The sequence below is a fragment of the Schistocerca cancellata genome, chromosome 5 (genome assembly GCF_023864275.1).
Source record: "Schistocerca cancellata isolate TAMUIC-IGC-003103 chromosome 5, iqSchCanc2.1, whole genome shotgun sequence".
In the NCBI taxonomy this organism is placed as follows: Eukaryota; Metazoa; Arthropoda; class Insecta; order Orthoptera; family Acrididae; genus Schistocerca; species Schistocerca cancellata.
The window spans coordinates 640690264-640703820 of record NC_064630.1 but is presented as its reverse complement, the minus strand read 5'-3'; the positions used below and the strand labels follow the sequence as shown (position 1 = coordinate 640703820).

The following is a 13557-nucleotide window of genomic DNA, read 5'->3' as shown; positions in this document are numbered from 1 at the left end:
CTGTACTGGTGCCGACATTGTGCATGCTCTGTTGCCTGTGTCTATGTGCCTGTGGTTCTGTCAGTGTGATCATGTGATGTATCTGACCCCAGGAATGTGTCAATAAAGTTTCCCCTTCCTGGGACAATGAATTCACGGTGTTCTTATTTCAATTTCCAGGAGTGTATGTGACTTAAATGACCGTACTTTTACATTGCATTAACTTAGAGGGGAAGGTCCCTATCGCATCACTGCACACCCCTCCCTCCCCCCCCCCTCAGATTTAGTGGTAAAATGATCCAATGGATAGCCCGTTAAAAAATAAACACAGATCAAGCATGAAAACAGGAAGGTGTACTGAACTGTGGAAAAACAAGCAAAATACAAGCAGTGAACGGTACAAGGTCAAAGTGCACAACATCGAGCGAGTTGCAAGAATCACGGCGTTGTGGTTGTGTCGTCACAGTGTTGGATTACAAAGCGCGAGATCCGTTTTCCTATGTCCGTTGTGTTTCTTTTTTTTCACAAAATTATGAACATTCCGTTCGCTCATTGACTTGTCTGTTATCCTTCAGTAATCTTGGAAATTGCTTATAGAATATGACTCCGTGATAAGAAAGTTCTACCGTCGCAAGTAAATGTGATGAATAGTGAGAGCAGGCGAGACGACACATTGACCTCTCACAAGAATGAAAACAACAAATAACAGGGAGTGAACTACGTTACAGCAAAGGAATTCAAGAGCCAAAACTTCCAAAGTGGAATGCAAGAATCAGAACATGTGGTACTTGTGTAGGACAAATAGAACGTATGTATGTCTGGAGGTCCCTTCCTTACATCTTTACACCTCGCTGTTGCAAATTGACGTTACACTGAGACACAAACTTGATTGAAAATTGAGGTTCGAACAAGACCTCCCTCTTCAGAACCCAGTAGCATAACCAGGACGCCGTGGGGTATCCAAGATCCCTCGGCGCTGTACATCTTGAGCTTAGGACCGCTCACTATTTCGATTTTGCTTGTATTTTCACAGTTCAGTACACCTTCTTCTTGTTTTCATGTTTGATCTGTGCTCAGTTTTTGGCGAGCTGTTCACTCGGCCATCGTACCATTAAATCTGAGGGGGGGGGGGGTTAGTGGGGATGTGACATAAATTTCAACTTGATACGTATACTCGTCCCTGAGAAAAGGGTTTTTTAACAGTCAGACAGACAAAAAAAAATGGTTCAGATGGCTCTGAGCACTTTGGGACTTAACATCTGAGGTCATCAGTCCCCTACAACATAGAACTACTTAAACCTAACTACCCTAAGGACATCATACACATCCATGCCCGAGGCAGGATTCGAACCTGCGACCGTAGCAGTCGCGCGGTTCCGGACTGAAACGCCTAGAACCGCTCGGCCACCTCGGCCGGCAGACAGACAGACAGCCAGACAGGCGGATAACAAAGTGGTCGTACAAGAGTTCCTTTCTAACTGACTGAGGACTCCTAAAAACTGTGCGCTACCAACAAGGGAACCTCCCCATCGCACCCCCCTCAGATTTAGTTATAAGTTGGCACAGTGGATAGGCCTTGAAAAACTGAACACAGATCAATCGAGAAAACAGGAAGAAGTTGTGTGGAACTATGAAAAAAATAAGCAAAATATACAAACTGAGTAGTCCATGCGCAACATAAGCCACATCAAGGATAATGTTAGTTCAGGAGCGCCGTGGTCCCGTGGTTAGCGTGAGCATCTACGGAACGAGAGGTCCTTGGTTCAAGTCTTCTTCGAATGAAAAGTTCAATTTTTTATTTTCAGACAGTTATCGAAGTTCAGGCACTCACACATAATCAACTTCGCTCTCCAAAATTCCAGGACATGTTCAGATTTGCTTGGACACATGCAGGATTTCGCGGTCTACACACGGAAAAAATTGAAAATGTTAAAAACATGTTTTGACAGAGCACAGGGAAAACTGTGTGACTGTGAAACTGTTGCAGTCATTTGTTGCAGTATATACGACAAACTCTTATGTTTTCATCACTTTTCTGGGAGTGACTATCACATCCACAAGAAAACCTAAATCGGGCAAGGCAGAAGAATCTTTTTACCCATTCGCCAAGTGTACAAGTTAGGTGGGTCGACAACATATTCCTGTCATGCGACGCACATGCCGTCACCAGTGTCGTTTAGAATATATCAGACGTGTTTTCCTGTGGAGGAATCGGTTGACCTATCACCTTGCGATCAAATGTTTTCGGTTCCCATTGGAAAGGCACGTCCTTTCGTCTACTGATCGCACGGTTTTGCGGTGCGGTCGCAAAACACAGACACTAAACTTATTACAGTGAACAGAGACGTCAATGAACGAACGATCATAACTTTTCGAAAATAGAGAAATGAAACTTTTCACTCGAGGGAAGACTTGTACCAAGGACCTCTCGTTCCGCAGCTGCTCATACTTGTAAAGGTCCATGATAAAGGAATTTGTTGCTAGCGCGCTCGATCAGATGTAATTTCGATGGATTCCTCACGCGGTGCCTGCGATATGTAAGCTATAAGAGAATCTCAGACCAGAGAGCTGTTGTCAACAGTAGGAACTGTGTAGCAGTAGGAGTAAGTAGTTGCCAGTGAGCAGTCGTGTGTGTGGAGTTGGCTGGGACGGTCGTGGGGGAGCGATGGCGGTGTCTGAGCATTGTAGTATAAGGTAAAAGCAGCCTCGCGCATATGTAGTATTGTTACGTCAAGTCCCATGTAAATGTTCTTAGAAAGAAATCTCTTAATAATAATCTTTCTTATAAAAATTAACTTTTTGACAATCATTCATCTGAATTTAAAGAATTTACTAATTTCTCCAATCCATGGTCATCCCAATTATTGTAAAGAAAAATCAGTTGTTCCTTTTTATATATGACAAATCTATTGGTCAGCATTGCACTGAGCTGTGCCACAAAAATTTCTTATAGGAGCAGATATATACGCGTTATCCGGCGACTTTATTGAGGTAAGAATTTTCATTTTTTATTCAGAATGATCTTTCAGGGCCATGACGCAGCGCTGCTGACGTCCAAAATTTACCAGTTTAAATCCACAATCAGTTATTGAAAGTTTATAAGTGAACCACCATTTTTATTGAGAGATTAGTCTCATTTTATTATTGATAGGTTACGCAATTTTTCTGTTGGTAGGTTATACTGAATGTGAGCGAGATATTTATATTTTTTACTGTTGGGAGATTATTATATAATTTATCTGTTGGGAAGTTACACGAAATGTGAATATTACTCATTATTTTATTGTGGGGAGGTTACACACTAACCACGGGACCACGGTGCTCCTCAGCTCACACTACCCTCGATGTTGCCTATCTTGCGCATGGACTACTCAGTTTGTATATATTGCTTTTTTTTTCATAGTTCCACACAACTTCTTCCTGCTTTCTCGATTGATCTGTGTTCAGTTTTTCAAGGCCTATGCTCTGTGCCAACTTATAACTACACTCCTGGAAATTGAAATAAGAACACCGTGAATTCATTGTCCCAGGAAGGGGAAACTTTATTGACACATTCCTGGGGTCAGATACATCACATGATCACACTGACAGAACCACAGGCACATAGACACAGGCAACAGAGCATGCACAATGTCGGCACTAGTACAGTGTATATCCACCTTTCGCAGCAATGCAGGCTGCTATTCTCCCATGGAGACGATCGTAGAGATGCTGGATGTAGTCCTGTGGAACGGCTTGCCATGCCATTTCCACCTGGCGCCTCAGTTGGACCAGCGTTCGTGCTGGACGTGCAGACCGCGTGAGACGACGCTTCATCCACTCCCAAACATGCTCAATGGGGGACAGATCCGGAGATCTTGCTGGCCAGGGTAGTTGACTTACACCTTCTAGAGCACGTTGGGTGGCACGGGATACATGCGGACGTGCATTGTCCTGTTGGAACAGCAAGTTCCCTTGCCGGTCTAGGAATGGTAGAACGATGGGTTCGATGACGGTTTGGATGTACCGTGCACTATTCAGTGTCCCCTCGACGATCACCAGTGGTGTACGGCCAGTGTAGGAGATCGCTCCCCACACCATGATGCCGGGTGTTGGCCCTGTGTGCCTCGGTCGTATGCAGTCCTGATTGTGGCGCTCACCTGCACGGCGCCAAACACGCATACGACCATCATTGGCACCAAGGCAGAAGCGACTCTCATCGCTGAAGACGACACGTCTCCATTCGTCCGTCCATTCACGCCTGTCGCGACACCACTGGAGGCGGGCTGCACGATGTTGGGGCGTGAGCGGAAGACGGCCTAACGGTGTGCGGAACCGTAGCCCAGCTTCATGGAGACGGTTGCGAATGGTCCTCGCCGATACCCCAGGAGCAACAGTGTCCCTAATTTGCTGGGAAGTGGCGGTGCGGTCCCCAACGGCACTGCGTAGGATCCTACGGTCTTGGCGTGCATCCGTGCGTCGCTGCGGTCCGGTCCCAGGTCGACGGGCACGCGCACTTTCCGCCGACCACTGGCGACAACATCGATGTACTGTGGAGACCTCACGCCCCACGTGTTGAGCAATTCGGCGGTACGTCCACCCGGCCTCCCGCATGCCCACTATAAGCCCTCGCTCAAAGTCCGTCAACTGCACATACGGTTCACGTCCACGCTGTCGCGGCGTGCTACCAGTGTTAAAGACTGCGATGGAGCTCCGTATGCCACGGCAAACTGGCTGACACTGACGGCGGCGGTGCACAAATGCTGCGCAGCTAGCGCCATTCGACGGCCAACACCGCGGTTCCTGGTGTGTCCGCTGTGCCGTGCGTGTGATCATTGCTTGTACAGCCCTCTCGCAGTGTCCGGAGCAAGTATGGTGGGTCTGACACACCGGTGTCAATGTGTTCTTTTTTCCATTTCCAGGAGTGTAAATCTGAGGAGGGTGCGATGGGGAAGTTCCCTTGCAAGAACCAGCAGCCGATGCTGTTCCGTACAGTAGCTGGGGAAAGAGAGGGCGGGTGTAGCCTACCTGCGCCGCGCGCGCCGGCCCATCGCGGCCACGTCTTGAGCAGCTGGTAGAGCGCGCGGCCCGGACTGTCCGTGTCGTAGAGCTGGCAGTGAGCCAGCAGGCGCCAGTCCGCGCTCAGGTGGCCCTCGCGCTCGCCCAGAGCTACCAGCTGGTGGAACGCCTCCACGGCCTGCGCGGTGGGCGGATGGTCGTGGTGTGCGCCGACGAAGGCGACAGCCACGCTGGAGTCGTCGCAGCTGCGCGGCAGACCGGGCCTGACGTCCCAGCCGCGGCCCTCGAACACGCAGCCGCTGGCGCCCACCAGGAAGTTGTAGTGGATGTCTTCCAGGCCCCTGCCGTGCACCGCGACCTCCTGCAGCGTCCGCAAGTGCCCAGCCTCCCTCCTTGCTTCCGCGACGCAGCCTGTATCCGTATGACCTGCCCCAGAATAAAACGACCTCTTACTTCTCGAGAATTGCAATGTTGGAGTACATCTGCATACTAGGAAATATGGAAGGCTTTTCAGTGTGAGTCTTCTGAAGAGAAAGACAAAGCGCTACGAGATAGTCGCTCGTGAACTTCTGTACGCTGATGATGCTGCAATTGTTGCGAACTCCGCAGAAGAGCTGCAAGAGCTAGTATCAAGATTTAGTCGTGCATGCCACCTATTCTCGATGAGTGTAAACAGCAGTAAGACCGTAATTATGGTTCAGGGTACTAACACAAAGCCGAATATCACACTAGATGGCACTACTCTGCAAGTCGTAGATAACTTCTGCTATCTTGGAACTACTATAGAATCAAACATGTCTGTTGACAAGGAAATTGATGCTCGCATTGGAAGAGCTGCGACAACTTTTGGCAAACTCTCTACACGTGTTTGGAAAAACAACAAACTCTCTTTGACCACCAAAATTCTTGTATATCAAACTTGCGTCCTCAGCATCCTTTTGTATGTATCGGAAACATGGACTACCTATGCCAAACAAGAACGTCGCCTTAATGCTTTCCACATGCGGTGCCTGAGATCCATCCTCGGAGTAACGTGGAAGGACCGAGTGACCAACGAAGCAGTGCTATCTAAAACTAACTGCAACAGTATATCAGCTATCTTGAAGCAGAGACGACTCCGTTGACTGATTACCACGTGAAGTGATGCTTGGAGAGATCTCTATAGCCAAAAGACCTGTAGGACGTCCTGTATTGAGGTTCAAGGACTCCTGTAAACGGGATATGGAGAGCTTTGGAATCGACACAAACAGATGGGAGGCACGGGCTAGCATGAGACCTGAGTGGCGTGATGATATATCATCTGGAATGTCGAAGCATGATGAATGCTTGTTAGACAGATTAAGGCAGAAAAGGCTTAGCAATGCTACCACTGCTCCTGCCTCAGCAGCCAGATACACTTGTGACAATTGCGGCAAGAGATGCCGTGCTGCCATTGGCTTGACAAGTCATATGAAAAAATGCAACCCATAAACACACAGACACTGCAAAAATCATCTACCAAGATTTCATGGCCAATATATATATATATATATACTTCTCGATCATAATGTCTTATTTACGAGGGTCTTCTAGACGTAACGCTTGTTTTGATCTGCCGTGCTTTGCCATTTTCCCCATCCCCCCTCCGTCCCTCCCCACCACCAGAGTTACACTATGTGAGCAAAAGTATCCGGACACCTCGCTGAAAATGACTTAAAAGTTCGTGGCGTCCTCCATCGGTACTGCTGGAATTCAATATGGTGTTGGCTCACCCTTAGCCTTGATGACAGCTTACACTCTCGCAGGCATACCTTCAATCAGGTGCTGGATGGTTTCTTGCGGAATGGCAGCCAATTCTTCACTGAGTGCTGCACTGAGGAGAGGTATCGATGTCGGTTGGTGAGGCCTGACACGAAGTCGGTGTTCCAAAACATCCCAAAGGTGTTCTATATGACTCTATGCAGGACTTTATGCAGGTCAGTCCATTACAGGGATGTTATTGTCGTGTAACCATTCCACCACAGGCCGTGCACTATGAACAGGTGCTAGATCGTGTTGAAACATGCAATCGCCATCCCCGAATTGGTTCAAATGGCTCTAAGTACAATGGGACTTAACATCTGAGGTCATCGGTCCCGCAGACTTAGAGCTACTTAAACCTAACTAACCTAAGGACATCACACACGTCCATACCCGAGGCAGGATTCGAACCTGCGACCGTAGCAGCAGCGCGGTTCCGGACTGAAGCGCCTAGAACCGCTCGGCCACAGAAACCGGCCATCACCGAATTGCTCTTCAGCAGTGGGAAGCAAGATGGTGCTTAAAACATCAATTTAGGCCTGTAGTGTGATAGTGCCACGCCAAACAACAAGGAGTTCAAGCCCGCTCCATGAAAAACACGACCACACCTTAACACCACCGCCTCCGAATTTTACTGTTGGCACTACACACGCTGGCAGATGACGTTCACCGGGAATTCGTCATACTGACACCCTGCCATTGGATCGCCACATTGTGTACCGTGATTCGTCACTCCCCACAACGTTTTTCCACTGTTCAATTGTCCAATATTTACGCTCTTTACACCAAGCATGCCGTTTGGCATTTACTGGCGTGATGTGTGGTTTATGAGCAGCCGCTCTACCATGAAATACAAGTTTTCTCACCTCCCGCCTAACTGTCGTAGTACTTGCAGTGGATCCTGATGCAGTTTGGAATTCATAATAACAGAATCTTCCGTTGGTTCTTGGTAGAACAACATTATAATAAATGAAAAGCACCAGTTTGCTTTTGTTCTACAATATTGTAGAACAAAAGCAAACTGGTGCTCTTCATTTACTATCACTTTGGAATTCCTGTGTGATGGTGTGGATAGGCGTCTGCCTATTACTCATTACGACCCTCTTCAACTGTCGGCGGTCTCTGTCAGTCAAGAGACGAAGTCGGCCTGTACGCTTTTTTGCTGTGTGCTGTACGTGTCTATTCAGGTTTGCACTTCACTATCACATCGGAAACAGTGGACCTAGGGATGTATGGGAGTGTGGAAATCTCGCGTAGAGACGTATGACAAAAGTGACACCCAATCACCTGACTACGTTCGAAATCCGTGAGTTCCGCGTAACACCCATTCTGCTCTCTTATGATGTTTAATGACTAGTGAGGTCGCTGATACAGAGTACCTGGCAGTAAGTGGCAGCACAAAGCACTTAATATGAAAAGCATATGTTTATTAAGGGTGTCCAGATACTTTTGATCACATAGTGTGCGTCTTACAGCTTCCCTCGCTGGCATCATAGTGATTGTTTTCCTGTTTACTTGTGCGATTTCAAAATGTGACCAAATTAACGACAATACACATTTGGTGGAAGTTTTCCGCCGCCGCTGTTTTTGACAAGCATTCAATGTGCAAAATTTAAACTACTACGGCCGAAAATGCCACAGTTAATAAAATATTCCAGGCTATTATGCAATGTTCGAATAAATTTCACATTAAAACCCAACGTTACGACTGAGCAAAACGGCGCAGTGGTTAGCACACTGGACTCGCGTTAGGGAGAACAAAGGTTGAAACCTGTGCCGGGTCATCCTGATTTAGGTTTTCCGTGATTCCCCTCAATCGCTTCAGGCAAATGCTGGGATGGTACCTTTGAAAGGACACAATCGATTTCCTTCCCAATCCTTCCCTACTCCGGTGGAACAGATGGCCTCTCTGTTTGATCCCCTTCTCCAAATCAACCAATCAACCAACCAACCTTACGACCCCATCTGTGAAATAGATTATCAAGGATTATCGTAGCGTCTCTGCTTGGCAGATTAACATCCTGGCTCGCTAGTGACAGCAGCAAAATCCCGTTTACGAGTGCTCCCACTCACTGGCGTGACGTCACACGCTTTGAATACGCAAGCGCAACGGGCAGATGGCGGCTGCAGTCGACCGCTGTTGCCATTGAAAGGTGTCAGACATAGGCCTATATTTAAATTGTGTGTCAGTGAAGAATAATGGCATCAGCGGCATTAGGCATGTTTTCTTCTTCTGCCGAAAGCACTATTGAAATGGCAATGAACAGAAAGAGGGCGTCAGAGGTTGGTTCAAACTAGTTGCGATAGCTGAATACGCAGAGGGCCTAGGAAAGTTATTAGATTGCTGCGGTAATTGTACAACGGCTACATATAAAAGAGATATTGAGATACGTTCAAATAGTTCAAATGGCTCTGAGCACTATGGGACTTAACTTCTGTGGTCATCAGTCCCCTAGAACTTAGAAGTACTTAAACCTAACCAACCTAAGGACATCACACACATCCATGCCCGAGGCAGGATTCGAACATGCGACCGCAGCGGTGGCGCGGTTCCAGACTGCAGCGCCTAGAACCGCTCGGCCACTCCGGCAGGCTGAGATATGTTGAAAGATAAGTTTTTCGTTATTTTTAATAAAAATATCTGGAGAAACAAACGATCATCACTTTTATATTCACGTTCGTAGAATACGTTCTCTACGGCATATTTAACTGAATTTAACAGAATAACAACAAGTGTCTAGTGTGATCAATCGTTCACGGAACTGCTTTCGCGGTGTGCAGCCGGTCGGCGAGGCAGGCTGCTGTGTCTACGGCGCAGTGACAGGAGGTCCGCAGTAAATAAAGTACGGTTTTTCGTGTCAATTATTTCTAACTACTGGCGTAAACTCTTTAAAAGAAAAGAAAGTTACTCACGTACACTGGTAAGGAGATGCTGGGAATGCCTCCCATCGTTATTCGACAATTTCTAAGACTTGCTCATTACACTCTGCTGTTCCCTCTGAAAATGGTAGCAATACAGTATTTGACTGTTTTACGGAAATCGTATTTAATAGTTAATTATTCTCGCCTTCATGAACTTCTGCATTAAAAGAACCAGAAATGAAATTCCAATAGTCTGAGAACCCACTAAACGCTCCATTTGAGTCATGTAATGCCTGTGACGTCACTGGCTAGCACGTTGCGTCTGCTGACGTAAGGCTCGGTCGCAATGATGACTTCCTTTGGAATTTACGTCTCGGAATATGGGGCCGGCCGCTGTGGCCGAGCGGTTCTAGGCGCTTCAGTCTGGAACTGCGCGACCGCTACGGTCGCAGGTCCGAATTCTGCCTCGGGCATGGATGTGTGTGATGTCCTTAGGTTAGTTAGGTTTAAGTTCTAGGGGACTGATGACCGAATGGTGTGCAGTACCTCACTGTAAAAAAACATGTACAAAAACAGCTGAAAATTGTTTTTCAATGTTACAGAGAATGAGAAGAACTCTCTCGTAGAGATCCGAATGAGATCGTGGCTACTACGTGAGCTACTTTTTGTGAGGACTGTTTTGAAGCAAGTAAATACTCCAGGAAAACACGTTGTCGCTAGTACCTTTATATGCAGCGTGTTGGCCTTCTAATGCAATGTTCGCAAGAGCGATCCTCTTTCGGAGAATCTGTTTTCTATTGTCTCCGGTTCTTACTATTGTTTTCTTAAGTTGCTTTATTCGTAATACAGTCATGTTGTTGTTGCTATTGTTGTTGAGGTCTTCAGTCCTGAGACTGGTTTGATGCAGCTCTCCATGCTACTCTATCCTGCGCAAGTTTCTTCATCTCCCAGTACCTAATGCAGCCAACATCTTTCTGAATCTGCTTAGTGTATTCATCTCTTGGTCTCCCTCTTCGATTTTTATCCTCCACGCTGCCCTCCAATACTAAATTCGTGATCCCTAGATGTTTCAAAACATGTCCTACCAACCGATCCCTTCTTCTAATCAAGTTGTGCCACAAGCTCTTCGTCTCCCCAATTCTATTCAATACCTCCTCATTAATTATGTGATCTACCCATCTAATCTTCAGCATTCTTCTGTAGCACCGCATTTCGAAAGCTTCTATTCTCTTCTTGTCTAAACTATTTATCGTCCACGTTTCACTTACATACCTGGCTACACTCCATACAAATACTTTCAGAAACGACTTCCTGACATTTAAATCTATACTCGAAGTTAACAAATTTTTCTTCTTCAGAAACGCTTTCCTTGCCATTGCCAAGTCCTTTGCTGTCTCTGACAGAATTACAATGTCATCGACGAACCTCAACGTTTTTATTTCTTCTCCATGGATTTTAATACCTACTCCGAACTTTTCTTTTGTTTCCTTTACTGCTTGCTCAATATACAGATTGAATAACATCGGGGAGAGGCTACAACCCTGTCTCACTCCCTTCCAAACCACTGCTTCCCTTTCATACCATTCGACTCTTATAACTGCCATCTGGTTTCTGTTCAAATTGTAAATAGCCTTTCGCTCCCTGTATTTTACCCCTGCCACCTTCAGAATTTGAAAGAGAGTGTTCTAGTCAACATTGTCAAAAGCTTTCTCTAAGTTAACAAATGCTAGAAGCGTAGGTTTGCCTTTCCTTAATCTTTCTTCTAAGATAAGTCGTAGGGTCAGTATTGCCTCACGTGTTCCAACATTTCTACTGAATCCAAACTGATCTTCCCCGAGGTCGGCTTCTACCAGTTTTTCCATTTGTCTGTAAAGAATTCGCGTTAGTATTTTTCAGCTGTGACTTATTAAACTGATAGTTCGGTAATTTTCACATCTGTCAACACCTGCTTTCTTTGGGATTGGAATTATTATGTTCTTCTTGAAGTCCGAGGGTATTTCGCCTGTCTCATACATCTTTCTCACCAGACGGTTGAGTTTTTTCAGGACTGGCTCTCCCAAGGCTGTCAGTAGTTCTAATGGAATGTTGTCTATTCCCGGGGCCTTGTTTCGACGCAGGTCTTTCAGTGCTCTGTCAAACTCTTCACGCAGTATCGTATCTCCCATTTCATCTTCATCTACGTTCTTTTCCATTTCCATAATATTGTCCGCAAGTACATCGCCCTTGTATAGACCCTCTATATACTCCTTACACCTCCCTGCTTTCCCTTGTTTGCTTAGAACTGAGTGTCCATCTGAGCTCTTGATATTCATACAAGTGGTTCTCTTTTCTCCAAAGATCTCTTTAATTTTTCTGTAGGCAGTATCTATCTAACCCCTAGTGAGATAAGCGTCTACATCCTTACATTTGTCCTCTAGCCATCCCTGATTAGCCATTTTGCACTTCCTGTCGATATCATTTTTGAGACGTTTGTATTCCTTTTTGCCTGCTTCATTTACTGGATTTTTATATGTTCTCCTTTCATAAATTAAATTCAATATTTCTTCTGTTACCCAAGGGTTTCTACTAACCCTCGTCTTTTTACCTACTTGTCTTTTTACCTACTTGATCCTCTGCTGCCTTCACTATTTCATCCCTCAAAGCTACCCATTCTTCTTCTACTGTATTTCTTTCCCCCATTCCTGTCAATTGTTCCCTTATGCTCTCCCTGAAACCCTGTACAATCTCTGGTTCTTTCAGTTTATCCAGGTCCCATTTCCTTAAATTCCCACCTTTTTGCAGTTTCTTCAGTTTTAATCTACAGTTCATAACCAATAGATTGTGGTCAGAGTCCACATCTGCCACTGGAAATGTCTTACAATTTAAGACCTGCTTCCTAAATCTCTGTCTTACCATTATATAATCTATCTGATACCTTCTAGTATCTCCAGGGTTCTTCCATGTATACCACCTTCTTTCATGATTCTTGACCAAGTGTTAGCTATGATTAAGTTATGCTCTGCGCAAAACTCTACCAGGCGGCTTCCTCTTTCATTTCTTCCCCCCAATCCATATTCACCTACTACGTTTCCTTCTCTCCCTTTTCCTACTCTCGTATTCCAGTCACCCACGACTATTAAATTTCTGTCTCCCTTCACTACCTGAATAATTTCTTTTATCTCATCATACATTTCATCAATTTCTTCGTCATCTGCAGACCTAGTTGGCATATAAACTTGTACTACTGTAGTAGGCGTGGGCTTCGTGTCTATCTTGGCCACAATAATGCGTTCACTATGCTGTTTGTAGTAGCTTACCCGTACTCCTCTTTTTTATTCATTATTAAACCTACTGCTGCATTACCCCTATTTGATTTTGTATTTATAACCCTGTATTCACCTGACCAAAAGTCTTGTTCCTCCTGCCACCGAACTTCACTAATTCCCACTATATCTAACTTTAACCTATCCATTTCCCTCTTTAAATTTTCTAACCTGTCAGTCATGTAAGAGGTTTAAATTCTACATCGCATTACATTTTAATATTTATTTTACCGTCCGCTGTGGCCGAGCGGTTCCAGGTGCTTCAGTCCGGAACCACGCTGCTGCTACGGTCGCAGTTTCGAATCCTGCCTCAGGCATGGATGTGTGTGTTATCATTAGGCTATTTAAGTTTAAGTAGTTCTAAGTCTAGGAGACTGATGACAACAGCAGTTAAGACCCCTAGTGCTTAGAGCCATTTGAACCATTTTGTGAAGCTTTGCAATATCTTGCCAATAGTCACCCGCAGAAACAAACATGTAAAAACATTACATCTTGGGTTGTCGGGTGTTCTGCTGGATATCAGCGTCGTACTTGCACGATATTTCGGTCACGTAGCTCGTGACCTTCATCAGGTGCGACCTGAGACTGCTCCTCGAGTGGACCTGGTCCAGTATTTATGCCTATGGCCTTCCCCCTC

The 13557-nt window shown here is 45.7% G+C and overlaps 1 protein-coding gene across 1 annotated transcript in view; it reads right to left on the bottom strand.

Moving 5' to 3' along the window:
• The window catches only part of LOC126187787 (uncharacterized), a 190731-nt gene that overhangs the window by 31302 nt on the left and 145872 nt on the right, over positions 1 to 13557 (bottom strand). Inside the window, exon 6 of the mRNA XM_049929059.1 lies at positions 4987 to 5403. Coding sequence (XP_049785016.1) covers positions 4987 to 5403 — 417 coding nt within the window. The remainder of the gene's footprint in view (positions 1 to 4986; positions 5404 to 13557) is intronic.